Below are 26,016 nucleotides of genomic sequence, written 5' to 3'. Positions count from 1 at the left end.
CCAGACTCCTGCATCTCTTCCCCCTGTGCTCACCTGTGTGATGTTTTGTCAGGTCTCCACAGCCCAGGCAAAGCTGCAGTACCTGAGGATCCTGAACGAGCTGCCGACCTTTGCTGGGGTTCTCTTCAACACAGTGGGACTGGTACGGTAATTCAGGCTGGGCTGGGAGGTGCCTGCTCCTGACTGTGTGCTGGGGGGGAGCCAGAGGCATGTGGCTCCCACAGAAATCACTTCCCTCAGTCTCTTGCTCTGCCCTGCTGAGCTCCAAGCCCACCCAGAAAAGCCTTCAGAGCCTCTGCTGTCAGCAGGTGGGATTTCCAGGTCGGCAGGGTCAGGATCTGCTCTGTTCTTGCCAGCCTGTGGGGCAGCAAGATGAGCCTCTCAGTGAAGTAGGAGTGGGCATGTGTTTGTAGCTCCGTCGTGCCCTGGCACATCCTGCCATCCATCCTGGAGGAGGGCAGCTCCTGGCTAAGGAGTGTTCCCTGCTTGCCCACACAGCCCTGGCTGGGCCTGCTGCCTCTGGCACAGGTGCTCCAGCCTGATCACTGCCACAGTGATCCTTCACTCCTCACCCAAAGCACCTCAGCAGGAGGAAAGCCACCAGCCCAAACAGGACCCACAAAGGCTCCTCACTGCCTGGCTCCCCCTTCATCCCTCCACTCCACCAACCACCCTGAGGTCCCCATGGAGGTGTCACCTCTGCCATCCTTCCCTTTACCCCCACCCATGGTATCAGCACTTCCCTGCCTTCCTGTGCTTTTCCTGGGTTCCATCTCTGGCAGCCTTTGCTCTGCTCTGCCCCTCACCTCACAGCTCAAAGGGCTGCCTGCAGGAGACCAGTGCAGGCACAACCTCGTGGTGTCAGTCACAGCCTGCTCCTGACACTGCCTGAGTAGACAGCAGGTTTTTTTAATCTCTGACACCAAAGCAAAGCCTCTGAGCCAGCCTGTGTGCTGAACTTTGTTGAAATGGTAAAAAGTATTCCCTTATCATCTTCTGCAATGGTCTGCCCAGCTCCTCTTCACCTCCACACCTGGCTTGGAGCATCCTTTTAGACCAGAGCAGAAACATCTTGATTTCCAGTCAAGGTTTTGGTCTTTCTTCTTTTCTGAAATACATTCACTCCCTCCTTTGCTTCCTTCTCTGGGAGGCAATGTCAGATCAGACAGATTTGTAACACACTTACTTCAGTGTAGTGACACCGGTGAGCCTGAATGTTTCATGTGGACAGTCAGTTCAGAGCTTTACTTTTAAATAGCCCTGACATCCTGCACACCACTCCCAGCTCTGCAGAGGGGCTCAGAGAGCCTGGTTGATGGCACCAGCCTTACCTACTGCTCTTCAAAAACCATCCTGGACCTGACCAGGCTGCCAGCATTGGGGCTTGGCTCCATGGGGAGAGCCAGGTGCAGGCTGTGCCACCCTGGGGTGTGTTTGTTCACCCCGTGTGTCTCTCTCCCCGTGTGCCTGTGCCAGCAGGATGAGAAGCAGCCAGCCACCACCCTGCTGGTGGGACCCCGGCACGGCATCAGCCACGTCATTGACCTGAAGACCAACCTCACCACGGTGCTGTCAGAGTTCAGCAAGGTCAGCAAGATCCAGCTGTTCAGGGAGAACCAGGGCGTGGCCCGTGTGGAGACGAGCATCCTGGATGCCAAGGTAGGCACAGGTGCCGTGGAGGCAGAGGGGTGGAGATGAGGCTGGGGGATTGGGGCCAGCCTTTGAGGGGATTCACGTCACAGCTGTGTGCTGGACAATCTGTTTGGGGATTCCTAGAGACTGCAAAACGCCTTTCACACCGGGGTCTGCAGCATCTCCCCTGCTGCTCTGACTCCTTGTGCCATACAGGCAGGGATTGCTGCTGATGGCCACAGGGCAGGCATGGTGGCTTTCTGGCCATGACCCAGGGCCACAGGGAAGGCATGTTGGACCCAAACATCCATCTAATGGTTCAAGCAGGGTCCTTGGGGCAGATGGGGGTGACACAGGCCAGGCAGGTAGCAGGGCCCTTTGGAGGCAAGACAGCACCTCACCTCTGCTCAGGGCTGGAGAGGAGCAGTGCATGGCCTTACCTGGGCTGGGTGCACCTACTGGAAGGGACTGGGAGGTTTCATGCATTAGTAGCACTTGTGGAACTTGTCAAGCCAGGCAGGATTGTTGAATAAAGTGGAAATGATGGGAAGGAGGTGTCAGGCTCAGTGTGAGCACAGATGACTGTGTGTCCCTGGCCCAGTAGCTGCCCCCTTTATCCTCCCCTTCAGCCCCCAGAGCACACCTTGGCACGCCCTCCTGAGCCCCCTATGTTATCATCCCCCATCCTCTGCTGGTTGTTGTGTAGTGCAGTGCTGGTTCTGATAATCAGTCCCCGTGGTCAGGCCCTGCCACCCCTCCTCACCCCTCATGGGTCCCAAACCCTCCAGGAAAAGTGTCAGCAGTACACTAAGATCTTTCTTCACTTCCTTGGTGCCCGGCACAGCAGCCACAAGATCCTAAGGAGATCTTCCCTTGGTCTTTGCTCAGGTTTTTAACAAGCTGGGACGTGTCCCTGACAGACTCAAAGGCAGGTAGTTGTGTGTGTCTCCAGGGCATCCTCGGTGTCACTGCCTCCTGCACCCAGCTCTCCCCTGCCCCATGGGGAAGGACAGCTGAGAGGCAGAGATCTCACAGATAAATTCCAAGCCTTGTCTTCTCCTCTCCTCCCATTTTGAATTCAACAGGACAGAGTTAGGATTGAGTTTGGAGTTAATTAGTCAGTACTTGGCAGAGACTGTCTGGCACAGTGGGGCCAGGACTCTGTGGGTCAGCTTTCCTGCCCCTGCATCCATCCCTTTTTCCCCCGAGACTGATGAAGCTGAGCTGCTTTGCCTGCTGTGTTTCATCTCCTGCAAGGTCTCAAAGCCTCAGCCCTCTCTACAGTCCTTCCTTCACACAGTTCCAGCCGTGGTCTCACAGATGTAATCATGGTGGATTTGTTTGGGATTCTCCTGCTGCCTCCTGTCCTGGTGGATTTTAGCACTTTCTCAATGAGAAATTTCTTAATGAGCCATCCAGCTCATTAATTCCTCCAGTTCTGTTTTCCTGCTGCTGCTGGAAACCTGCTAACCTGCAGTAACACCCCAGCAGCCTCTGCCAGAGCTTTGTTAATCCTCAGCACCTCTGCTTCAGCTCTCCCCTCCACAGCCTCATGGACAAAGCCCTTTTTTTGCATCCCTAATTCAGTGGGTATTTGGTCAACTGTAACATTTTTAACATTCCTTCTTCTGCATCCCACCACGCTCAATTGTGGTGCAGTTAAAGCCTTGGTGTCCTGCAGTGCCTGTCCTAACCCTTCACAGCCCTCACCCTCCCCTGCTGCAGCCTGGGCAGGTGGGAGCCCTCCTTGCCCAGCCCCTCCAGCTGCCTGGGCTGTGCAGGAATCCATCCATTTACTCCTCACAGAGCAGGAATAACCGGGGGATATTGTAACCCTGCTGGTTCCTCCTGCTGCCCACCCACACCCCTTGGGTTTGTGTGTATAAAATCACCATATTAATGCATTAATAATAATAGGCTGGGCATGACCCTGTTACTGCTCGTGGCTCGCTGTGAGTGCTCTGAGCACGGCTGTCCCCATTGTCACCTCGCTCCATGGCACTGGCTGAGCTCTTGGGGTGCTGCTGTCCTCTCCCTGTGTGGAGGAGAGTGCTGTTCCCCCCAGCACAGACTGGCCACAGGAGGGACAGATGCTCTGGAGGCTTAGGTGATGCTGGCATCCATCTGCTCTAAATTAGGTGTCAATTCCCACGCAGCTTGTCCACAGATCCTGCAGCACTGCTCCCCACAGCCATTCCCGGCTGCAGAAATCTGCTCTGTACCCCCAGCAGCCCTTTCCTGCTGCAGGAGCAGACTTTCTCCTGTGACCCTGCTATCCAGCCCCACAAAGGCTGGAGAAAAGACAGCTCACACACTTCCTGCGAGCACGTCCGCATGCATGATGGCTTTATCTCCATGAGAAATTCCAGGCAGCTGCCTCTGGCCACCAAAAACCCCTCTGCCTGCCTGGAGTGGAGCAAGCACCCCATTTATGGATCTCAGCAGGCTCAGCAGCACCGTGCCAGGGCAGAGGCTGCTGTTATCTGTCTTCATTTAGCCATTATCCGAAGGGCTGGGTTTTAAAGCCAGAATGTCTGCTCCAAAACGAGGCATATGCTAATCCTACGCAGGACAGCAATGGATGAGGCAGGCTAAGAAAAGCAGGCGAAAAGATCATTACCTCACAGTGCTAATCTGCTCTCTGCAATTATTCTATTGCACTGAACGTGTCCCTGGCTAAAGCCCTCGGTTGCAAATCAATCAGTTTCTGCTGAGAGCTGCAAACCATTAGAGGGCTCAAAGTCGTGTCCTGACTGCTCTGGGGACCTGTCAAATCCATGTCACCCTTGGGAGCCTGTCAGAGCTCCATGGATTGCAGTGTAGGAGGGGATGTCCCCCTGGGCTATTTCACCCTGATGCCTGGCACTGCTGCTGCCATGGGATGCTGGTGCTGGGGCAGCTCCCAGCCTGAATCTGTAGGAGGTGCTCGCTGAGTTACTGTGGAAACACAGATGGTCAATGATGGTTTAGGGTTTTGTGCAGAAAGACCATCTTGAATTTCTAAATGTATTTAAAATGATGGGTTAAAAAGGGGGTCAGGTCATGGAGCAGCTCTCAGCTGGGAGGTCTGAACACCCTGACCAAACCAGCCAGAACAGTCCAGACATCCTTATCTGCTGCTGACCTGCAACCACAGCCCAGACTCACCTGCCAGGAAGGAGCTGGGGGAGATTTTCAGGTAACAAACAGGCTCGAGGAGATCATAAAACATTTGCATTTATTTTGGGCAGAAAAGAAATACTGTTTGTCTTATGAATTATTCACTAGGTAGTTAATTGGTTTGTTTTGGAGCTTTTCCATCCTGGGCTTCAATTTCTGTTTAAAACAGCCCATTTGGGATACAAACCCAGGGCTGGTACCTTTATTTTGCCTTCTTTAGCTTTTTGCCTCTGTGGCAAGATGGGGGCAAATTCTGACAGAACCCCTCAGAGAGGAGCTGCGCAACCTCGGGGCAGAAGAACAAAAACCTCCAGGCTTCTGCTGTTGGTTCCAAGGATTTTTCTTCCCTGCCAAGTCTGTGAGAGCTGCAAGGAGGACAGGAGCAGGTTTTGTCTCAACAGTCACGGAGGGAGTGAGCAGTTTTGCTTGGGAATGCTGAGAAAGTTCCCAGCCTGTGCCTGTGGACAGGAGCACACGTCCCCAGCTGCACTGCAGTGGTGCAAGTGGTCATGTTGCAGGTTCCAGTGGTCATTCTCACCTGACAAAGCCTCATTGCTGCTGGGGCTGTTGCTTCTCTGTTCTTCCTCCTCATGTTTGGGCACTGATTCTGGAGCTTGTACATTTGCTGGGGGCAGGGAGGTGGCACAAGGTGTCTCCTGTGATCTTCACGCATTAAGTGCATCTTGGCAGGTTGGGGGGGCTCTGCATCTCCCAGGGGCTTCCCCCTCCTGCTGGGGCCAGCGTTTGAGAGTGGCTAATGCTTCTGAGCCAGCTCAGAATCGAGCTTCAGGCATGCATCTCCCTTCCTCCCCTGTGCAGCACTGCAAAGTCCTGTTCTGCCTCCCAGTATCCCAGGAAGGACAATGTCAGCATCTCCTGCCTGGCACCTGGACAGGCCTGGATGGGGCACAGGGAGGTGACTGTCCCCACCCCACCCAGGCTCCCCTGGCTGTGCAGCTCCACAGCTCCCCCAGGAACAAAGGGTTTGTTCTTACTGAAATGCCTTTTCCAATGGAGCATTTCTCCTTTCTGATTTACACAGCTGCACACCGCTGGGCTTTTTGTTATTAACAGTCTTGACATTGGGAAAAAGGCTGCTGAAGCACTCTGAATGCGAATGAAAGCAGAACGCTTGGGGGACAGCCGGATCACCTGAGCCTGGACCAGCATCTGCAGCTTAGCAGAGGAGCTGTGCCAGGCTGTGCCCTGTCCCTGTGCTGGGCTCTGGGGCAGGAGCCCGTGGTGCTGGCTGCTCTCCAGGCACAATTCAATCTGAGGCATCAAGGTAATTGACTTTGGTCTCCCAGCAGGGCCTGCAGCCAGCCAGCGCTTAAGCCAAGATCAAGACTTGAGAGAGGAAAACAAAGGAGGAATTAATTCAGAAAAGTCCCTGGCTGCTGCTGGAATCTGGGTACTGGTGTTGGTGTTCCAGGGCCATGGGTAAAGAACACTATGCACAGCTGGGGTTCAGCCCTCTCCTCTCCCTGTGGAAGGACCAAGGAGCCCCTTCCTCTCACAGGGGATGGGATGATGGCCCCTCTGAGCCTTCCCTGCTGGAGCCAGCCCCAAGCCTGGCTGTGCTCCCCTGAGCTGATCATGGCAGGGATGTGCTCTGGTGCTGAGGCCAGTGCCTGATGTACATTTGCCAAACTCCAGTCTGAAAACAGTGGGGAGCCCCATCAGAGCCACCAGGGCAGGCAAGGCTGACATTCCTCCTGCTCCTGCAAGCACTGACTGAAGCCCCTGAGATTTCTCCTACAGGAACAGTGAGGCTTTGGAGTGACAATGGGCCCACCACTCTGGTTCCTTACACCAAATTAATCTTACTTTGCATTAAACCATTCCAAAATGTTGTCATCTCATGAGAGAGAGGGAGAGATTGAATTTCCTTTGGCTTGGTACATGGGTGGGAGGGGCAGACGCAGATCCCTGCTTGCAGTGGGATGGGAAGCAAAGGAATGGGATGTGAAGCAAGGGAATGGGATGCAAAACTGAGCACTGGGATGCAAAACTGAGCACTGGGATGCAAAACTAAGCACTTCCCAGCACCACCCAGAGCACTGCCTGCAGGCACCTGGAACAGGAGCCAACCAGAAACACAAGAGGCAGACAACATGTGGAGAGGATGAGTTTCCAAGCCTGTAAAGCCAAATTTGATTTGTTCATTTAAATTAAAAAAAAAAAAGGAGAAAAAAAAAAAAAAGAGAGAGAAAAAGAAACACTAAACCCAACCAAAAAATGCAGCCCTCTAAGGAAGAAGAGACCTGCAGGTCTAACCAAGGCTGTGCCCTTATTGATCAACAGGTAGGAAATAGTGGTCCTGGTCACAAGCAGCCTGGTATTGATAGAGCTGAGTTAATAATGCTTAAGGGAAGAGAAGGAAAGGTCAGTGTAGAAGTGAAAAATTGACTGCTGCCTTGTTAGGCCCAGGTGCCTGTATTATTAAATAAAAACTTGGCAGTGCACCTCAAGTAAACCAAGGAACATAAATTATGTAAATTCATCTCCCATCTTTCTGCTGCACTGCATTAAAGGAAGCAGGGTAAGACCCAAAGTACATGATAAAGGGAGGAGATTAAGAGGAAACACATATAATCTTAGAGGTTATAGTGTGAATAGATAGGGTCATAAATTAATTTCAGTATGAGGACTGTTAAAATCATTTAGCATAACCCTGGCCAGAAAATTTCCTACAGACCTTTGTTTGAGCAAGAAAACATCCTCCAGAAGGACACTGAGATCTTATTTAAAAGCAGGGCATAATAGAAAAATCACTTTATCATTAATAAGCTAATGCAAAAGTCATGCCTTCTATCTGGTATAAATGTATTTTGTTTTACTTCACAGAGACACTGGCTGTGAGGCAGGAAACCTTGAATGAAAAGCTGTCCTTTCCTCATGAGGCCTAGAAAATCTAGGAAGCCATTATGTGTGAAAGATCAAACCATCAATAATTTCAGGATGGTGTTACACATTTAGATGTAGGAAGAGCGTCCTTGTGAAAATTTGCTTCTTTACATGTTGGCACATTGCAGGTCAGAGATGAGCCTTTACCTGGGCATCCCACTGGGAATCTGATGTTTGGCCAGTTTTCAGAGCAGTAGGATTATCCCAGTAAGTTTGCTTCTGTGTCAGACTCAGGGTTTTCATCCTAAAGGTGCTGCTGTCCTGACAAAACACAGACAGGCATTTCTGCTTTGCCCTCCCAAGGAAGCAGAGCCCTGGGGGTCACTGAGGAGCTGCAGCAGCCAAGGATGTGCCCGTGAGAATGAGGAAGAGGATGGGCTGGTGGGCATGAGACAGGCCAGAGGTGCGTGGTGGGAGGACAGCCAGGGGTTATCCAGGTTAATAACTTGTTCCTCATCAGTGATCAACATCATCTCCTGATTAGCAGCTGGGAAAGAGGGTTCTGCACCTTGTGGCCACAGTGCTGCCAGGGCAGCGAGCAGGGCTCAGAGGAACAGCACTGCTTTTGCCCCTGCTGCATCCCTCCCTGCTTTCCAGCTGCTCACAGAAGTCTCTGCCCTACTGCACCACTGGGTTTAGAAAACTTAGAAAGATTCATGCTCTTGCAGGTTGCTGCCTTTGTGTCAGGTTTGGTTGAGATTGAGCAGTGAGTTAACAAAACTGCAGTGAGATACACAGGGATGTCACAATAAGCCCCAGCCCCATGGGCACCAGGCCAGTCCTGACCTCAGACACGAGCCCTCACTGCCTCTTGCAGGATGTTTCAAAAGGAAAAGAGGTGAATCCCGTTTTCCAGAAGCCATGGGTGTCACACGGAAACCCAAAGCACAGACTGCATTTCTTCAGAGCTGTTCTTATTTAGCTCCCTGCAAAGCTGCCCTGAATTTGCTATCTAAAACCCTCAGCACCATGAGTTGGAAATGTTTCGTGCAGCTGTTCACAAAATCAATATTTGCTCAGCTTGCCCGTGCCTGGCTCTCTCCACAGGATCTCGTTTGCTTTGCCCACATGGAACATGGTGGCCAAGGTTGCCAGTGCCTAAAAATAACACCTCCATTCGCTGCCAGCCCTGATATGCCACCTCTTTGTGGAATCATTTCCCAACAGAACAGGGCTGCTGCAGTCATGTTGTCTCTTTGCCTCTTCACCCCATAAATCACTTTCAGATCTGCTGGCCCTTTCAGGGGGATGAGGCAGCAGGGTGGGCATCTCAAAGGCAGCTGAGCTGTTGCAGTCTCAGCAAAACTACCTAGTGGAGTGGAAGAGAGAGGCTCAATCTTGTAACCCCCTGTGGGAAAGGCTCAGATCCTGTGCCAGAACTCCATGAGTGAGTAGCAGAGCAGCCACCAAGGCCAAGGGAGATGCTCAGCCTGACTGCAGCAGCTTTGATCACAGTCAGTGTCTTTGTAAACAGCTCATAATCCACGAGCAGGACACAGACCCATGGCACTGTGAGCTCCCAGGACCATCCACAGCAGGGGTGGATGGCTCCAAGCTGCACCTGAAGTGATTTAATCCCTAATAACAATATTTAAATGCCTGACAATTGAAGAACTCTCATGCAGCTTCCCTGTCAGTATATCAGAGTAATCTTTTCTAAGCTGTAATGTTAATCAGGTTTAAGATTCCTCCTTTCCAGAGCAGAGTGCCACAGTTAACCCCAGCATGCCATGCATTTATTGCTGGAAGCCATTCTGGAGGCTGGACTTGCTTGGAGACCTGGTAGGGAGCTTGCAGCACCCTGATGTTTCATTTCTAGTCGAGAAACATCAGTCAGGGTTGTTGTATCTCAGTCACCCATCAGACTGATCCAGGGGCTGCCTCCTGCCAGCAGGAACCTACAGTCCCATCTCTGGATGGGTGGGAGCATCCTGGGGCAGACGTAGCTGAGCAAAGATGGAAATGGGTCTGGGAGATGTTGGTCCCCAGCTGGGGCACTGGGGCTGCCCTGGGGGCTGCATGGTGAGCACTGGCAGGGAGGCAGTGAAGGGTCACAACCCTGTGCCCCTCTGCCTTGGGGGGATTCACACAAGGTGGTTTTCCTTTTGGAAGGGGATTCTCAGCCCACCTTGGCCTCTTGGTGTAACCTCCCAGCAGTGGGCATTCATCAGCCATTGCCTCCCTCCCTCTGGGATTTGCTCCCTCCCTTGCTGCTGACACTCCAAACCCTGCAGAACAGAGCAGGGAAAGTGCACAAATATGTCCTCATTCAACAGATGGCTTGAAAAACCCAGGAGGGCTTAGCCTTGTGTAGAAGCCACTTGTTTTAAGGATGCTTCATACACAGAACACATGGTTTCCTTTCATCACTTGTGTCAAGACTTGAGCTGGGCTAAGAGGTGTCACCCCCCCTCACCACTGCATGCCTGCCTCCTTTGAGCTATGTTGAGAATCTCTTCACTCCTCTCTCTCTGGTTTGATACTTCCCCTTTGATCTGTGTCATCTCAGGTTTATTTTCCAAGATTCAGAACGAGCTTTGTCAAGCAGGCAGGGGCAGAACCTCTCAGCAGAGGATATTCACTTGTCAGGCTGCTTCTTTCCCACATCAAGTTGGTTTCTTTCCTTTATCTTCCTGCACAGCAGCCAAAGAGGGAACTTCTTTAGCCTGGCCCTAGGAGAAATCTGCCCCTGCCAGGGGCTGGCATGGCTTGGGGATCACATGCAGCTCTACCCAGGTCTGATGGCTTCACACCCAAGTTTGTTGCACTTTATGGTCCAGAGCATGACACTCTGGCCTAAGGTGGGCCTTCCTTTGCCAGAATTGGCTTGGTGGCTTACAGCAGCAAATATTAAGCAGAGCACAAAACTGGCCAATGGGTACCAGGAACCTCTTGTGGTTATAAAACAAGAAAACCAAAATAGCTTTAATGCTTTTCATACTGTGTAGGCTTAAGTGTTTTTTGAAACAGCCTTGGTGTTCCCTGAATGTGGTAAATGAGTTCTCCTGAGTCCTGGAGGGCTCTCAGTGTGCAAGAGGCTGAGTGTGGCAGGACAGGCAGCCTGAGACAGCAGCAGTTCAGCATCCCCCAGTGGGCTCAGATATCCCCTGTACCTGGGTACAAAAGTCCTTTAGGTAGAGGTGCTTTGTGCAAGGGGTAGGTGAGGGCAGCAGCCGCCTTTGCCATAACTATTGAAGGCACTTGTCAATTTTTTCCATCTCATGGGTCTGTCTTGAGCAGAGCTGGGGGCTCAGACAGAGCATGGACCTCTCAAGTGAGCTGTGCTGACACAGGCTGCTCTGCCCAGCCTGGTGCCAGCAGTGCACAGGACCTCACTGGGTGGGTAAGAGTGAATCCCATCCCTACAGCTTCCCTGGGCTAGCTCATCTTCTCCTTGGGACAGTCTGGGAACTGGGAGTTGCACTGCCTGCTGCTAGATTGTGCTGTGAGGTTTTATGTGTCACACAGATCATGTCTGAGTTTTATTTCTCTTTAAAGCAAAGATCTTTTTTAGCATGCAAATAAATGCTCTCCTAAAAGGGAAGGCACCATCTGCTCCTAAGCACAAATTTAATTTTCCAAAGGGTTAGGTTTAAATAAGATGCACAGTCTCAGAGTGGTAGCTGAGGGAAACCTGTAATGGGATTTGGCCCCTTTGGCATCTTGCTGGAAGCAGATGTTTCATTTATGGGAAGGAGACACGGTGCCTGCAATGAAAGAGGGGTTCTGGCAGCTGGAGACTCCACAAACTCCCTGCACTCCTCCCAAGGCGCTGATGGTTGAACAGGTGCTTGCAGGTGGGCTCAGAGCACTGACATGGAGACAGAGGATCGGAAGGACATTGCTGTGGGTCGTTCATCCTTGGGGGACTCAGCGAGCAGGAACCACAGCTGCAGCCAGACACTCTCCTGTGCACAGCCATTGGTGGGCTCAGCTGGAGCAAGGCTGTGCACCTGGCTGGTTTTTCATGTGGGAGTTCTGGGAGCAGCAGCAGCTCACCAGTTCCAGCAGTGCAGGCCCAGCACAGCGCCCGTGGAGCTCTGATCCCCATCAGCTGAGCCACGGCCCTCATTCGCTTTGCCTCTCTTTCCTTCCAGCCGCTGGTGCTGCTGATGGAGTGGCCTGAGGCCACCAACTTCGCCTGCCTCATCGCAGGCTACTGCCGTCTCCTGGTGGACTCCAAGAAGATGATCCTGTCCAGGGCCCCCAGCCAGCCGCCCCCACCTCAGATTATCAAGGCAGGTACGTTTCAGCCTCTGCTTTCCGTGCCAGCCCCTTCCCCAGCCTGCCCCCTTCCCCCAGCACTCTGCAGCATCAGGAAGGTGAAGGCTTTCTCTGGCATCTCCCCTCTGCTCCCACTCCCCTTGAGAACCAGCAGACTCCCTAATCAACCAGAAAGCAGGGAGACAGGTCCTCAGTTTGGGTTGGCCAAAATGACTTGTGGTATCAGCTCAGGTCCTAAACACCATGAGTTGTTGTGGCAGCTCCTGGAGCAGCTCCAGGAGGTGCTGTTTGAGAAGACCTGTGAAGCTGCCAGCCACATGCTGGGCCCTCCCAGAACAGCCTGTGCACTGCTGCAGGGGTGCAACACACATTCCTTGGCTGGCATCCTGCCCCAGAGCCCCACATGAGGGTCTGAGCTCAGGGCACTGTATTCCTGCTGCCTCTGGACACCTCCAAAAAGAGCAGTGATTCTCAACAGTGATTTCAAACAAGAGCCAAGCATGAACTACAAGCTGCTGTTCCATGCAGGTCTTCACATCCAATATGTTTTGTACAGGGAAGTATAAAATATGGGTTCAGTGACTGGAGACTGGGCAAACTACCAACCCAGCTGCCTCTGGAAGGTCACTCCCAGACCTCCCAAGTGTCACTGCAGCTCCAGAGAGCTGTGACAAGTCCTCAGTTTAGCTGCCAGTGTCAAAACTCCCTTCTCAAGATGGGCCTGGCTTGGGGAGCTGGGAGGAGTGCAGAGAGCTCCCAGGGTCCTCAGGAAAGCACTTGGTGCCTTTGGGGAAGGCACTGAACATGGATTTGGCTCATGTGGGAGGACACACTCAGAAGAGAGATCAGGAAAGCATCTACAGCAGCCTCAGTGAATCCAGAAAAGGTCTGGCAGGTGATTTTGGTGTAAGTATAAGCAGTTTCCTCTCCTTTCTTCCCCTGTGCCTCTGACTGACAGCTGTCACTGTGCTCTGCCCTGGTCGCCCTATGGAAATGCATTTAATGACATTTTGCTGTGAGCAGAGGGTGTTTGCAACTAAACTGGTTTAATTGTCATCAGGTCCTTCCCTGGTTATGCCACCCTGAGATGGACTACAGGGACACATGGGGCACGTGGCTGTGGGGAGTCAGGGACATGGAAAGCACTCCATACCCAAAGGCTTGGAAGGAGGCTGGTGGCACCCACAGTTCCTGAGCCCTCAGGGGATGTCTCAGCCTGTGCAAGTGGTGTATTTCCACACTCTAGCTACTGTGACAATAGCTAGATTTTTTTCCTGAGGTTTTGCTTTAGGGCCATGATCCAAACCTCTACCAAAAAGGGTTGTAGATCTTGCCCTTTTCTGGACACTCTCAAGAAACCAATGTAACTCTGCAGGGGCAGGAGCGTGAGGGAGTCACAGGATGGGACAGCGATGGATCTTGCCAGCCCCTCTCTGGATGGCCTGCTCTATCCTGGGTGCAGTGAAAACCTCTGTGACCCGTGGAGTGGAGCAGTTTCCTTGCAGACCCAGTGCACTCAGCCCAGTTGCTCAGTCACCCTTCAGAAGGAGTGAATTTAGAGTGTATTGGGGAAACAGTCTGCTCACAGTTCTGGTCTCCACAGGGCTGCAGGCTGAGCTGTCAGAGCTGGGCGGATCACAGGGAGCAGCGACTGCTGATCATTAGCACATCCTTGCAGGAGAAAGCCCCACTGGGATGAATTAAGTTATCCCAGACTTCCCAGGCTGCAGGCAGACTGTGCCAGAATCTTAAATGTAAAATCAAGCTTTGGCCCATGCTTTTACCTAGAAGAGGAGCACATCCATCTTCCCTGAGGCCTATTAGAGCCTCCTGCTGAACAGCAGACATTTTTAGGAATGCACACCCTGTCCAAATGTTGTCAGTTAGATCCATCTCTCTGCATTTCCCTGCAGAGCCATATGCCAGAGCCTTGCCCTCCATTGTGCCATGCTGGAGCTACACAGGTGATTCACCTCCCTGTCCCTTCTTCTCCCCACTCTCTCCATCAGCCATCATCAGCCAAACAGCTCTGTGCCCTTAGTTGCTCTCTCAGCTCCCTGTCAGGAAGTTTTCTCCTTCCTGAGCATGCAGCAGCTGGATTTTGGATTTTAGGGGTTTGGCCCCACTCAGCAGCAGGCCTTGGCTTGATGTGGGCAGCCAGCAAGCTTCTGCCTCAGCCTTTGCCACCCAGCCACAGCCCACACATCCCCAGCCTCGGCAGCCTTGTGCTCCCTCAATGACACAGCTGTCATTTCTGAGCACTGCCATGGCCAGGCATGAAAGAGATTTTGTTTTTATTGGGATTTTAGCATTGCAGGTGATGAACAGTATAATACAAACATGTGTTTGGGGAGACAAATTGTCCAATTTGTTGAGCTAATGAATTTAATTAGGATTTATTTGATTTAATTTATCCTTGGTAAGACAAAACCTGAATCCTCCGGCAGCCGCTCTCAGCACAGCTGCACAATCCAACCTGCAATGCAGACAGATGCCTGAGGGATGGACCACTGGCCAGAAATTCAAGCAGTATTTCAGCCACTTTCCCTGCACAAGGGAACAAGGGGAGGGCTGTCACTGGGAGATACTTAACAGCAAGAGCAACGGGCTGTGTTATAGCCAGCCTGATCCAAGAGCTGTCAGCCAGACAGAAATAGCACATGGAACACGGGCAGCGAGGGACAAGGGGCTGGGGGGTGTCTGTCACTTGAACACGGCCAAACTACAGTGGATGTCTCCCCAAAAGGCAATATTAATCCTCTTTTAATAGTCTCCTGATAAACACTGCTTGGTGTGGCCAGCACTACCCAAAAATGGCAACAATTCCTTCTTGCCATATAACGTGTGAGCCGGCAGGCTGAGGCTGGAGGTCCGTGTTGGAGCAGCCAGGTTGCTCCTGCTGCCCTCTGGATAGAGCTGGTGGATCAGTGATGCAGCACCCACATCTGTGGGTGTGTCTCAGCGTCTGCTGTGCTGGCCAGCCCTCCTCTGGCTCTGCCCAGCTCAGACCCAGCAGAGGGATCAAGCTCAGGGGCCTGTACTGGGACCAGGACTGTTTCATGTCTTCATCAAGGACACAGTGGATTGAGAGCACCCTCAGCAAGTTTGCAGATGATACCAAGCTGAGTCCTTCAGTTGAAATACCTGAGGGACAGAGTGACATCCAGGGGGACCTGGACAAGCTCAAGCAGTGGCCCACGGGAATCTCGTGAGGTTCAATGAGGCCAACTACAAGGTGCTGCACCCGGGGCAGCGTAACCCCAGTATCAGTCCAGGGAGATGAACAGACGGAGAGCAGCCCTGCTGAGGATTTGGGGGTGCTGGTGGATGAGAGGCTGGACAGGACCTGGTCTCACAGCCCAGAAAGCCAAGTGTGTCCTGGGCTGCAGCAAAAGCCCTGTGGGAGGGGATTCTGCCCCTCTGCTCCACTCTGGTGAGACCCCACCTGCAGTGCTGCCTCCAGCTCTGGGGTCCCAGCACAGGAAGGACATGGACCTGCTGGAGCAAGTCCAGAGGAGCCCATGAAAATGACCAGAGGGCTGAAGCACCTCTCCTAGGTGAGAGAGTTGGAGGTTTTAGTCTTGAGAAGGCTCCAAGGAGGCTTTTTAATAGGGCTTGTAGCTATAGCACAAGGGGCAGCGGTTTTAAATTGAGAGTAGATTCAGATTAGATATAAGGAGGAAGGGTTTTATGATGAGGGTGGTGAGGTGTAGGCACAGGTTCCCATCCCTGGAAACATTCAATGTTTCCTTGAATGTTGGACATGGCTCTGAGCAACCTGATCTAGTTGAAGGTATCCCTGTTCATTGGAGAGGGATTGGACCAGATAGCCTTTAAATGTCCCTTCCAACTCCTTCTGTGGTGCAGGACACTTCTTCTACCCTCGTTCCTGCCAGCAGGATTTCCAAAGGACCAGCCAGGTGGCCCAGCTGTGCTGCAGGGAATGTGGGTGTCCACTGCAGTGCTGAGGGCTGGAGGGCAGAGAGCACATGGGTGCTCCTCCAGGGTGAGCAGGAGATTCCCCACGCTGTTTTCCCTTCATCCAGGTGCTGTTGCTAACGTGCCTGTTGTGGTTTTGGTTTAGATTACATCAACGCACACAACTTGCACCGGCCTGCCACTGCAGGGCACGTGGGAAAGAAAGAGAATGGGCTGGTGGGTGGCTCTGCCACTGTCACCGGAGCAGCCGGGGCTTCTGCCAGCAGGGCTTCGGACTCGGAGCTCATCCGCTTCTGCTACCTGCACATGCGAGAGCAGAGGAAGGAAAGACAGAGCGGGACGGATATCAATGAAAACCTGATTTTTTTTGAGGAAACTCGTCCCAGGACCAAATCTGACCCCACTTCCAAAAGCTCTGGCCAAGGCTACAACGGGGCAGCTAAGGAGTACGACCCGGATGGCCTTGAGCAAGACAGGCACGCGAGCAGGACCAGGGCACACACCATAGACACCCACCTGCGCAGCGATGCCTCCCACTTCTACTGCGAGTCCTGCCAAGCCAAGATCAAGAGCCGGCTGGCCTCGGGCACGGGGGGCAAGCCTGGCAGCACCCGTGACAACATGGTGGACTTGATGTCGCTTCCCCCTCCTGGGAATGATGAGGAAGAAGACGAGACAACGTCCCTGCTCCCCGCCATCGCCGCCCCCCCTCCTGGCTTCCGAGACAACAGCTCCGACGAGGACGACCCCAAGCGCCGGGCAGCTGCCCAGAGCCAGGAGCAGGGCCGGCACCTCTGTGGCATCCTCTACGACGAGATCCCGGTCACTCTGATCGACAACGTGCAGCCACGGACGGTCCGAGACCATGCCCAAGAGCTGGATGATGCCCTGGTGTCCACCCTGCAGGCGCTGGAAGCCCTGGCTGCTTCAGAGGATTGTCCACATCCCCCACCACAGCAGACAGCAGGTATTTTAGTGGCTGTGACTCCCTTTTTCCCTATAGCCTTTCTCTCCTACTGTACATCCTTTCCTTTAGTCTCCTCCCATCCTATACGTGACTGTGAAGCAGCTTCTAGTAAAAACTAAGTTGTGGAGCAGGCTGTAGCAGGAGCAGCCAAGTTGCTGCTCAGAAGATTTCTAAGAAGCTGAGGTGGGACTCCTTTCCCTGACAGTGGCTGAAGGAGTCTCTTGGTTATCCCGTATCTGCCACATGCCACGATGCTGGGGCGAGTCTCTAACAAACCAGTACTGTGAGCATGGCTTCCTCCCCACTGTGACCCCACTCAGCTGGGACCTTTGGCCATCGGTCTTTGCAGGTTCCCACCCAGGTTTTGCAGTGTGTGAGCCCTTCACAAGGCAAACCTGCTGCCAGATGGGTGACTCTGGGACCAGCCTGCTGGCAGGACAGTCCTTTGTCCCTCGTCCCACCTTGGTTGCCCTACTCACTATGGCAGAGTACCTGTTGCCCAGTTTTCCTTCTTGTGACAGACACGTCCCTATAGCTCTGCTACCACCAACAATGGAAAGCTTCACAGGATCTTTTCCTAGGCCAGAAGCTCTTGCTGAATTGAGCTATCAAGCCAGCTCAATGCTGACAAGTGATCTCCCTTACAAGCCTTAACTCTTAGTTGTGAGAAGTCACGGAAGTTTCTCCAATGTGCCCTGCATTCCTGGGACCCTCCTGCCGCAAGGAGTTCCCCTCTCTTCCACACAGCACTGTGGTGTGAGGGTTGTTGTGGGGTTTTCTTTGTGTCCCTCCTCAGGTCTTATTGTCCTGGCTGCCATCACTCCTGAGTCATCTTTGGACTCTGGCCACGAAACAAACTCCTCAGAGCTGACCGATGTCTCGGAGATGGTCTCTGCTATGAAGCAGCATCAGAACGCAGCCTACTTCCTCACGCAACACATCAACAAAGAAAACCTCCTGGCCAGGAAGGACTTGCCTTTCCGAATCCAGAGCTGTGCTGCCCAGGCTGTTCTCGCCTCACCCTACCCCCTGAGCCGCCAGGACCCGAGCTCTTCACTGAAGCCAGCCTTCTCTGCCCAAAGTCCCAGCCTTACCAACTGCAAGAGCAAGCAGGAGCAGCAGCACGGGGAGCAGAGCTGCACCTCGGCTGCCCAGCCGGGCCTGACCCCCCAGCTTAGTGAGCAGAGCAAGGGGGCTTCCGTGCCAAGCTCCGAGGGCAAAGGTGCAGGTCACACAAAAGCTGCCTTTGAGGTATCTCTGCATGCCACAGCAGCCCCGAGCAGGGAGCAGGCACAGGATCTACAAGAGAAGAAGCCCAAAGAGGTGCAGCCGAGCTCCAAGCTCCTCCTGGATCAGAAAAGTGGTGTAACTCCAGCCATCGTTTCAGCTGCTCTGCAGCAGGTGGCAAATGCAAAAGCCTCAGCTCCCCAAGTGATATCAGCCTTAAAAGAAGACCAGAGCATGAATGGTACCAGCAGCTGTGCACCAGCCAGCAGCAAGCCTTTGACACTTAAAGGAGGTCCACAAACTGCAGAGATGTTATGCAACTGTCAGCAGCAGCAGCAGCAGCAGCACTGTGAAGTTTCTCCAAGTCCTAAGGAAGCTCCTGGCAGTCAGGCTGAAGCTTTCCACCTCGACTCAGCTGGTGAGGAAATGATATCCAGTAAGACTTTTGCCTCTAAAAGCTACCAGCAAAAAGTGAGCAGAGATGCTCCAGGAAAAGCTGCAAGTGGAGAGACAGGTCAGAAGGCAGGTGGGGAAGCCACAAGCCTCATCTTGCAGAAACACACAGCTCCTTCAAACCAAGGACAGAAAATACAACAGGAAAGCTCGGCCAAAATCTTAAAAGCTGAGAGCAGCAATGTGCACTCTCCATCACCTGGTAGCACTTTCAGGAGCACCAGTGAGGAAGCCAAAGGGCCCATCCAGCTGATGCCCAGATCTGAGAGCTTGCAGACTAGCACTGTGCCTTCCAAAAAAGTAGAAAAAGTCCTGGAGGTAAGCCAACAAGATGCTGATGTCCCAGCTAAACCCAAAGCCCCAAAAGCTCACTTCAGGCTTAGGAACCTGTTCTCTGCAACATTTCCCACCCGGCTGAAGAAGGAAACGGATGAGCGGCAGGCCCAGCTGCAGAAGGTGAAGCAGTATGAGCTGGAATTCCTTGAAGAGCTGCTCAAGCCAAAGAGCAAAGGGGATCTCCCTCCACAGGAGTACCTGCACCCACCTGCCCCTGGGCGCTGCAGCTGCCAGCTGAGGAGCAGTCCTGTGCAGAAAGTCCCAGGGATGTCCAGGGAGCAAAGGCGTAGCTGTGACTGCAAGCGGATTTGCAGGGGAATGAGGCCACCCCCCAACCAGCTGGTGATACCAGAACTGGAGAGGCGAAGCAGGGATAAAGCGGCAGATGACCAGAAGCAGGTAGAAGCCATTAGGCTGACAAGCATGAGCAGCCCTTCCAAAGGCAAACGGATACGATCCACAAGTTTAGAGTCCAGAGAGAACCGGTCAGATCCAGAGAACGACATGTCCTGTTTGACAACGTGCGCCTCCCGAGGGGAGTGCATGGGTGCACCCCACTACAGGAAGCTCTTGCGTCGCTACAGTGTCAGTGAAATAGATAAGACTGATAGGACATCCTTGTCCTCTGATGTCTACCAGAACATCTACACAACCAAGCAGAAAGGCCCCCAGAAAGAGCCTGAGCCCACCATCCTCTGTCCTGTTCTGAAGAGCAAAATCCAGGAAGCCTCTGGAGTGGCTGACCCCTCCTACGTGCAGATAGCGCAGGACAAAAAGAACCAGAAGGGTTCAGCAGTGTTCTCTGTCCAGGAGGAGATGTATCCAAGTCCTGCTGAGCTGCGGGATGAAGACATGGAGGATGAGAAGTGCTGCTCCATCCGGTACTGCTTCTACTACAGAAAATGCGATGTTGCAGACGATGGGAGCGAGAAGGATGAGCTGTCCTATTCCATCCCCATGCAGATACTCCCGGGAATGAAGCTGGACAATCAGATGGTCCCAGTCATGAGCAGAACTCTTCAGGTCCTAGATGCAACAGCCTGCAGCAGTCCCAATGAGAGCCAGACCCAGGAAATAGATTTAAGGACCTCCAGTTTTGAGGGGAGCTTGGCAAAGATCAACACCCTTCGAGGCCATGCCTACAGCTTTCCCAATGGGTTTCTGCAGGTGCAGCTAGACACCAACGAGCTCCTGACCATCCTGAGGCAGTGTGTGCTGAGCCCTGAGGTCCGGGACTGCAAACCCTACATCTCCCAGCTGGCTGAGTACAAGCAGGAGCTGGCCCTCAAGTTCAAGGAGTTCCGGGCGTCCTGCCGCCGCGTGGCTGCCGTCGACAAGAGTCCCACCCACATGCTCTCCGCCATCACGAGCAGCTTCCAGGTGCTAAGCAGCCTCATTGAGACCTTTGTGAGGCTGGTGTACGTCGTGCGCTCGGAGTCCCAGCGCCAAGAGCTGCTGACGAAGGTGGAGGAGGTGGTGAGAAACTACACCTTCCTCCTGAAGGCTGCCGAGGAGTCCACGGCCAGAACGCTGAGCCACCAGCAGACTGTGGAGCAGCTCGCCCGCCAGTCAGCCACGGTCGCCACGGTCATGAGCACTCTGACACGCTCCCTAAAGACGTTGATCAATAAGTAAAGCCAGCTGTGAAGACCAACAAGCCAGTGTGTGCCAGGCCATGCTGTCAAATCTCACAGGTCTGGTGAGGATGCGATGTCTGCAGGCCCATGTTTACCAGGGTTTGCGATAGCCAAGACACTCGTCGATCTCTGCAGAATGGATGGTTGTGTTGGTGATGGGTTTGAAGGGTGAATTCATGCCCTGTCACAAGCTGTCAAGGGGCTCAAGCAGCTTCTCTGCTTGTTCTCCCACGCTGGCTTGTTGGTGACAGCATGTGGGAGGTACAGGCACCCCATCTCCACACCAGTTTGGTTCCGTGGGGTTCTGGGCCTCACTCGTGCAAAGACCTTTGTTACAGTTTGTGGTGGGCCAGTGAGCTGTCAGGAGCTGAGCTGAGGTCTGGCTTCACCTGGGCAGTCTGGAGCCAAACCAGTGTCTTGCCACGTAAACAACCCTTCTGCCTCCAGGATCTTCCTGGCCCACAAACACAACGTAATTAGCAGCAGAAGGGATCTCTGGAGTGCAAGTCCCCACTGCTGTGCTGGGGCTTGGGAAGGTAGTCCTAGCATGGGCAGGTTGCCATAATCCTGGGACAGAGCTAGGGCACCCTACTGGGCTCTACTGTCACAGCTTGGGCCGCAGTGCTCTAGTCCTGAGCACTGCCTGTGCCAGAGGCAAGGGCTTCACGCCTGCAAGTGGGGAGGACCCAGTGAACTACAGGCCTGACAGTCCAGCCTCGGTGCTGAGAAGGTCATGGAGCAGATGATCTTGAGTGCCATCACACGGCACATACAGGACAAGGGGATCAGGCCCAGCCAGCACAGGAGAAAGGCAGGTGCTGCTCGACCGGCCTGGTCTCCTTCTATGACAGGGTGACTTTGTGGGTGAAGGAAAGGCTGTGGATGTTGTCTACCTAGATTTTAGTAATGCCTTTGACACTGTGTTCTTCAGCATTCTCCTGGAGAAAGTGGGTGGATGGAGGAGCCCCAGAGAGTGGTGGGGTATAGAGTTAAATCCAGCTGGGGCCATCACCAGTGGTGTTCCCCAGAGCTCAGTGCTGGGGCCTGTCCTGTTTAGTATCTTCCAAGGGCACCCTGAGTCTGGAGATGACACCAGTTTGGGTGGGAGTGCTGGAGGGCAGGAAGGCTCTGCAGAGGGATCTGGACAGGCTGGGTCAATTGTGTGAGGGTCAGCCAGGTCCTGCCCTTGGTTCACAACGACCCCCTGCAGCTCCAGGCTGGAGCAGAGGGGCTGAAAAGTGTCTGGTGGGAAAGGCCCTGGGCTGGTCAACAGCAGCTGAACATCAGCCAGGTGTGCCCAGGTGGGCAAAAGGCCACTGGAACCTGGCCTGTCCCAGCCATGGTGTGGCCAGCAGGACCAGGACAGTGACTGTCCCCCTGACTGGGCACTGGTGAGGCCACTCCTCAAATCCTGTGTCCAGCTCTGGGCCCCTCACCACAAGAAAGACACTGAGGGGCTGGAGCATGTCCAGCAAAGGGAACAGAGGTGAGAAGGGTCTGGAACACAAGTCACATGAGGAGCGCAGAGGGAACTGGGGGGGCTCAGCCTCCCAGGAGAAGAGGAGGCTCAGGGGGAACCTTCTGGCTCCTCACAACTCCCTGACAGGAGGGAGCAGCCAGGTGGGGATTGGTCTCTTCCCCCAGGTAGCAAGTGACAGGATGAGAGGAAAGGGCTTCAAGTTGTGCTGGGGAAGGTTTAGATTGGATGTAAGAAAAATTTCTTCACTGATGGTGGTCAGGTTTGGAACAGGCTGCCTAGGGAAGGGGTGGAGTCACCATCCCTGGAGGTGTTTAAAGGACATTTAGTTGTGGCATTTGGAGACATGTTTTAGTGGTGCACTTGGCAGTGCAGGGGGAATGGTTGGACTCAATAACCTTAGAGGTCTTTTCCAACCAAAAGAATTCTGTGTTCCCCCTCTGGATGGCTGAATCCATGCTAGAGACCCTGCAAGGAACCCAGATTGACTGATCTTTGACCACTGCAAGCCAGATGGTGGGCTAGCAGCTGAGGGGAGACCACTTTCACACTATTCTCCAGAGGTTATGCCCCCCAAGGCTCAGCCCAAACCCCCTCCTATTTCTTTTCACTGTGACCATCAGAGAGGAGCCCCAGATCAGCTTTGACCATGAGCCAGCCAGGGGCTGTCCTCCTTGCCAGGGTGTTGGGGTTCTTCTTCTGTCTTCATCAGGCTGACTGCCATAAGAAGCATTATTTAGTTCTGTGAGGTGGTTATTTACTTGGAGTTGAGTTTTTTTTTATTGTTTTGGGGTTTTCGTTTTCACTTCTGGGTGAATGGTGAAATGATTCCTAGTTGTGTTCCTTCCCATCCCAAGGTTCCCCTCCTCCTCCCAGTCTAGTAATAGACATAACCAATGAGACGGCCTTAACTGGTGTTTCCCTGCATCCACCTACCCTCCAGAACACAGCAAGGTCACACACATTGCATTGCCCTCACCCTGCCACCCACTGCAGTTCACGTCCCGCCGGGGTCCCGCTGCCTGTCCCTGTCACACCCCCTCTGGCTGGGCAGGAGGTCACAGCATCGGCCTCACGGCACTGAGGGCAGTTGTCCAAGCCAGCCAGCTCGCCCCAGCCCTTGGGGATGATCAGGGATCTCCGTGCGAGCAGTCGCTTCCCATCTCTATTATTTTTGATAAATATGCACATTCGAAATGTCTTGTTCTTCCATAGGAGCTATGGAAATGCACAAATGTGCTTTTAACATGCGCATCCTTGGAGTGCAATAACCTCCCCTGGCCCATGGCTGTCCCGGACTGGGGCCGTGGCTGTCAGCAAGGCACGGAGGATCCTGCTGTGGGGACAGCCTCCTGATTCCAAGAACCATGTAGCAAATATCCAGTGGAAGAGCCAATTGGGACTTCAGTCCATGGTGGGCAAGGCCTGTTACAGTGCTGAAGGCTGACAGGGAGACGTGTTTTCCTTTTCCCTGGGAATTACCTAGTGTGAAACTCCGAGTTTCTTCAAAGTTCCCCATTATGCCTATATCATTCCTCCATAAATCTCTCAGTCTAATAAAAAGGAAAATTTTTTTATTGTCTGTATATAGTATATATAAATAAAAAAATATATAAGTTATATCTATATACAAATTTATGTCTTGTTTTACAAACAAGAAAGATTAAATATATTAATCTTAATATCCAAACTAGCATTTGTGTATTTTTTTAAGAACTTTGTGGAAATGTTGCTATTCTGAGATGTACAGGACACTGTTTGTAAGCAAAACCTATTTTTGTTCCTGTAGAAATGCAAGGATCACAGACAGGTTTGAAATGAACTGTTTGGCTTGCCAAGGTCACTTTTACTTTATTAATGGCTGTTTTGGTTTAATTTTTCCCCAGAAGGGGAAAGCAGCAACAGTCACCCCTTCAGTGCTGGCACTGGGCACTGTGGCTGTGCTGGGACACCCTCCTGCCCTAAAGCTGGGGAGAAAGGGGTGATTTAACAAACCCCTGCCTGAGCCCTTTCAGATGAGCGCCCAGTGACCAGCTCCAGTCTGTGTTTTCACTCAAGCCTCTCCCTGGCTCTTCTGCCTGGGAAGAGGGGACAGTGTGGACCTGCCATCAGTGGCCTGATGGCTCTGCTGTCCTCTGGGACTGCTCTGGTGCATCTGCAGGGGAAAGCCCAGCAAAGCAGAATGCCAGACCTGGGGAGAATTCTGAGCCAGGCAAACAATTTCCTAGCTGCAGATGATATCCAATATGTACACGTTTTTGCCTGGCACCATGAACTGCTCTCTGTTAATCAGGGAGGAAGGTGTTGGTGTGTATTCTCTCTATACACCCCAAAGCCTCTAGGAATTATAAAAGCCAAGTCTAATAAGGATCCAACAAAGAAAACAAACAAAAAAAAAGACCTATAGGAACTGGGTCATTCTCTATACGGGGGTTGAATGTGTTGTCTAAAGCAAAGGCGGCAGCACTTGAGACTCACACACATTCTCTGTGCCTCCAGGCTCATTATTTTAATCTGCATCACACCATTTCCCATGCTGAACTAACGATGACACTGAATGGGACCAAACTCACCTATTTATAAAGCTGGATATGGATCAAAAACATGGAAAAGCCAAGAGGTTTTCTAACAACCCCCGGAGCCTGAAAACGTTACTGACAGCAGGCAGTTTAATCAGCGGTTTCAGACTCGGTGCTTAGTACCATCTAGAGGGCAAGAAGCACACTGTCAGAATGTTGTTATTTGTACAGGGATATTATCCAGGAGCAGCCAGATGTTCCTGTGTGAGCAGAGGAGCTGGACTGGTACATACATCGGAGGATGATGGTGCTGTGCTCTACTCATCCCTTAGGTGTGTAAGGGATTTGTAAATATTCTCAAAGGAAATGATCCAAGTAAAATGTTCTTGTTAATGGTTCTGAATCACAGATATTTTTTTTAAAATGCATATCAGAACACAGCACAGAGAATTAAAAGTGGGTTTTTTCCCCAAATCTAGTTCCCATTTCACTGCCCATCTAGTTTATCTCCCTGCAGACTGCCTGGCTCTCATTTAGCTCCAACACTTCTCCACCTCAAAGCCACTGTGCCCCAGGAAGTCAAAGCAAGTTAAAATACTGTGTGATAAACCAATTTTTCTGCACCCCCTCCCACCAGAGCAGTTTGTCTGAGAGTGGCAGATTGTGTTTACTGCCCTTCAGCACCTTCTCAGAGCAAAGCCAGCAGCACCTGCCCTTCTCACATTGCCCTCACCCTGAGTGTTTTGCTGTAGCCTCACGGCTGGTGCAAATTTCCTCCAGGAACTTCCCAAGCTCCTGAGAGCACGGCACAGCCATCAGCATCCTGATGTCCCTGCACCCCAAAAATCTGCTCCTCCCCTAATCTCCAATCCATGTCTGCTCTCAAAGAGTTCCCACCAAGGCTCTGTCAGTGACCATGAATAGAAAAGGAACAAAATTTGGGCTACTGCTGGTCCCTGTAATGCTCAGGAGACCAACAGAAGAGCTGGTGTGCTGGTTTGGGTTGGGGTAGAGTTAATTTCCTTGACAGCAGCTGCTGTGGGGCTGGGTTTGGCTCTGTGCAGGAAACAGGGCTGGTAACACAGCGATGTTTGAGTTATCACTGAGCAGGGATTACACACAGCCAGGGCCTTTCCTGCTCCTCACCCTCACCACTGAGGAGCTCGGGGGGCACAAGGAGCTGGGGGACACGGCCAGGACAGCTGGTCCCAGCTGACCACAGGGGTACCCCAGAGCGTGTGGCATCACCCTCAGCACATAAAGCTGGGGGAGAAGGGAAGACATTCTGAGTTTGTCTTCCCAAGTCACTGTTACATGTCACAGAGCCCTGCCTTCCTGGAACTCCTGCCTGCCATGAGAGGCACTGGATGAATTCCTTGTTTAGCTTTGCTTGCTTGGGCAGCTTTTGCTTTATCTGTTCAGTTGTATGGTGCTGCTTTGCCAGCTGAGGCTAAACCTCAGTACCTGGCTGTCAGGGGTGAAAGGGTCAAAGGCAGAGGCTGGAAAATCAGCAGGCCTCAAGCAGCAATCCCAAGATAA

General features: G+C 52.7%; 1 protein-coding gene across 5 annotated transcripts in view; it reads left to right on the top strand.

The window, feature by feature from the left end:
- Positions 1 to 23,490, top strand: part of FRMPD3 (FERM and PDZ domain containing 3) — a 33,147-nt gene extending 9,657 nt beyond the window's left edge. For 4 of the 5 annotated variants that reach the window (XM_088062698.1, XM_088062699.1, XM_088062697.1 and 1 more), the window contains 5 exons: positions 53 to 142; positions 1,477 to 1,659; positions 11,796 to 11,940; positions 16,007 to 16,828; positions 17,625 to 23,490. In XM_088062698.1, the coding sequence (XP_087918824.1) occupies positions 53 to 142; positions 1,477 to 1,659; positions 11,796 to 11,940; positions 16,007 to 16,828; positions 17,625 to 20,479 (4,095 nt within the window). In that variant the 3' untranslated portion in view covers positions 20,480 to 23,490. The remainder of the gene's footprint in view (positions 1 to 52; positions 143 to 1,476; positions 1,660 to 11,795; positions 11,941 to 16,006; positions 16,829 to 17,624) is intronic. The other variant, XM_005527419.2, reaches the window with a different exon arrangement.
- Positions 23,491 to 26,016: the final 2,526 nt, after the last annotated feature.

This window comes from Pseudopodoces humilis, chromosome 15 (genome assembly GCF_049639895.1).
Source record: "Pseudopodoces humilis isolate 2021_Gansu_Grassland_sample_001 chromosome 15, ASM4963989v1, whole genome shotgun sequence".
Taxonomy (NCBI): Eukaryota; Metazoa; Chordata; class Aves; order Passeriformes; family Paridae; genus Pseudopodoces; species Pseudopodoces humilis.
This window is presented reverse-complemented; position numbering and strand designations above follow the sequence as displayed.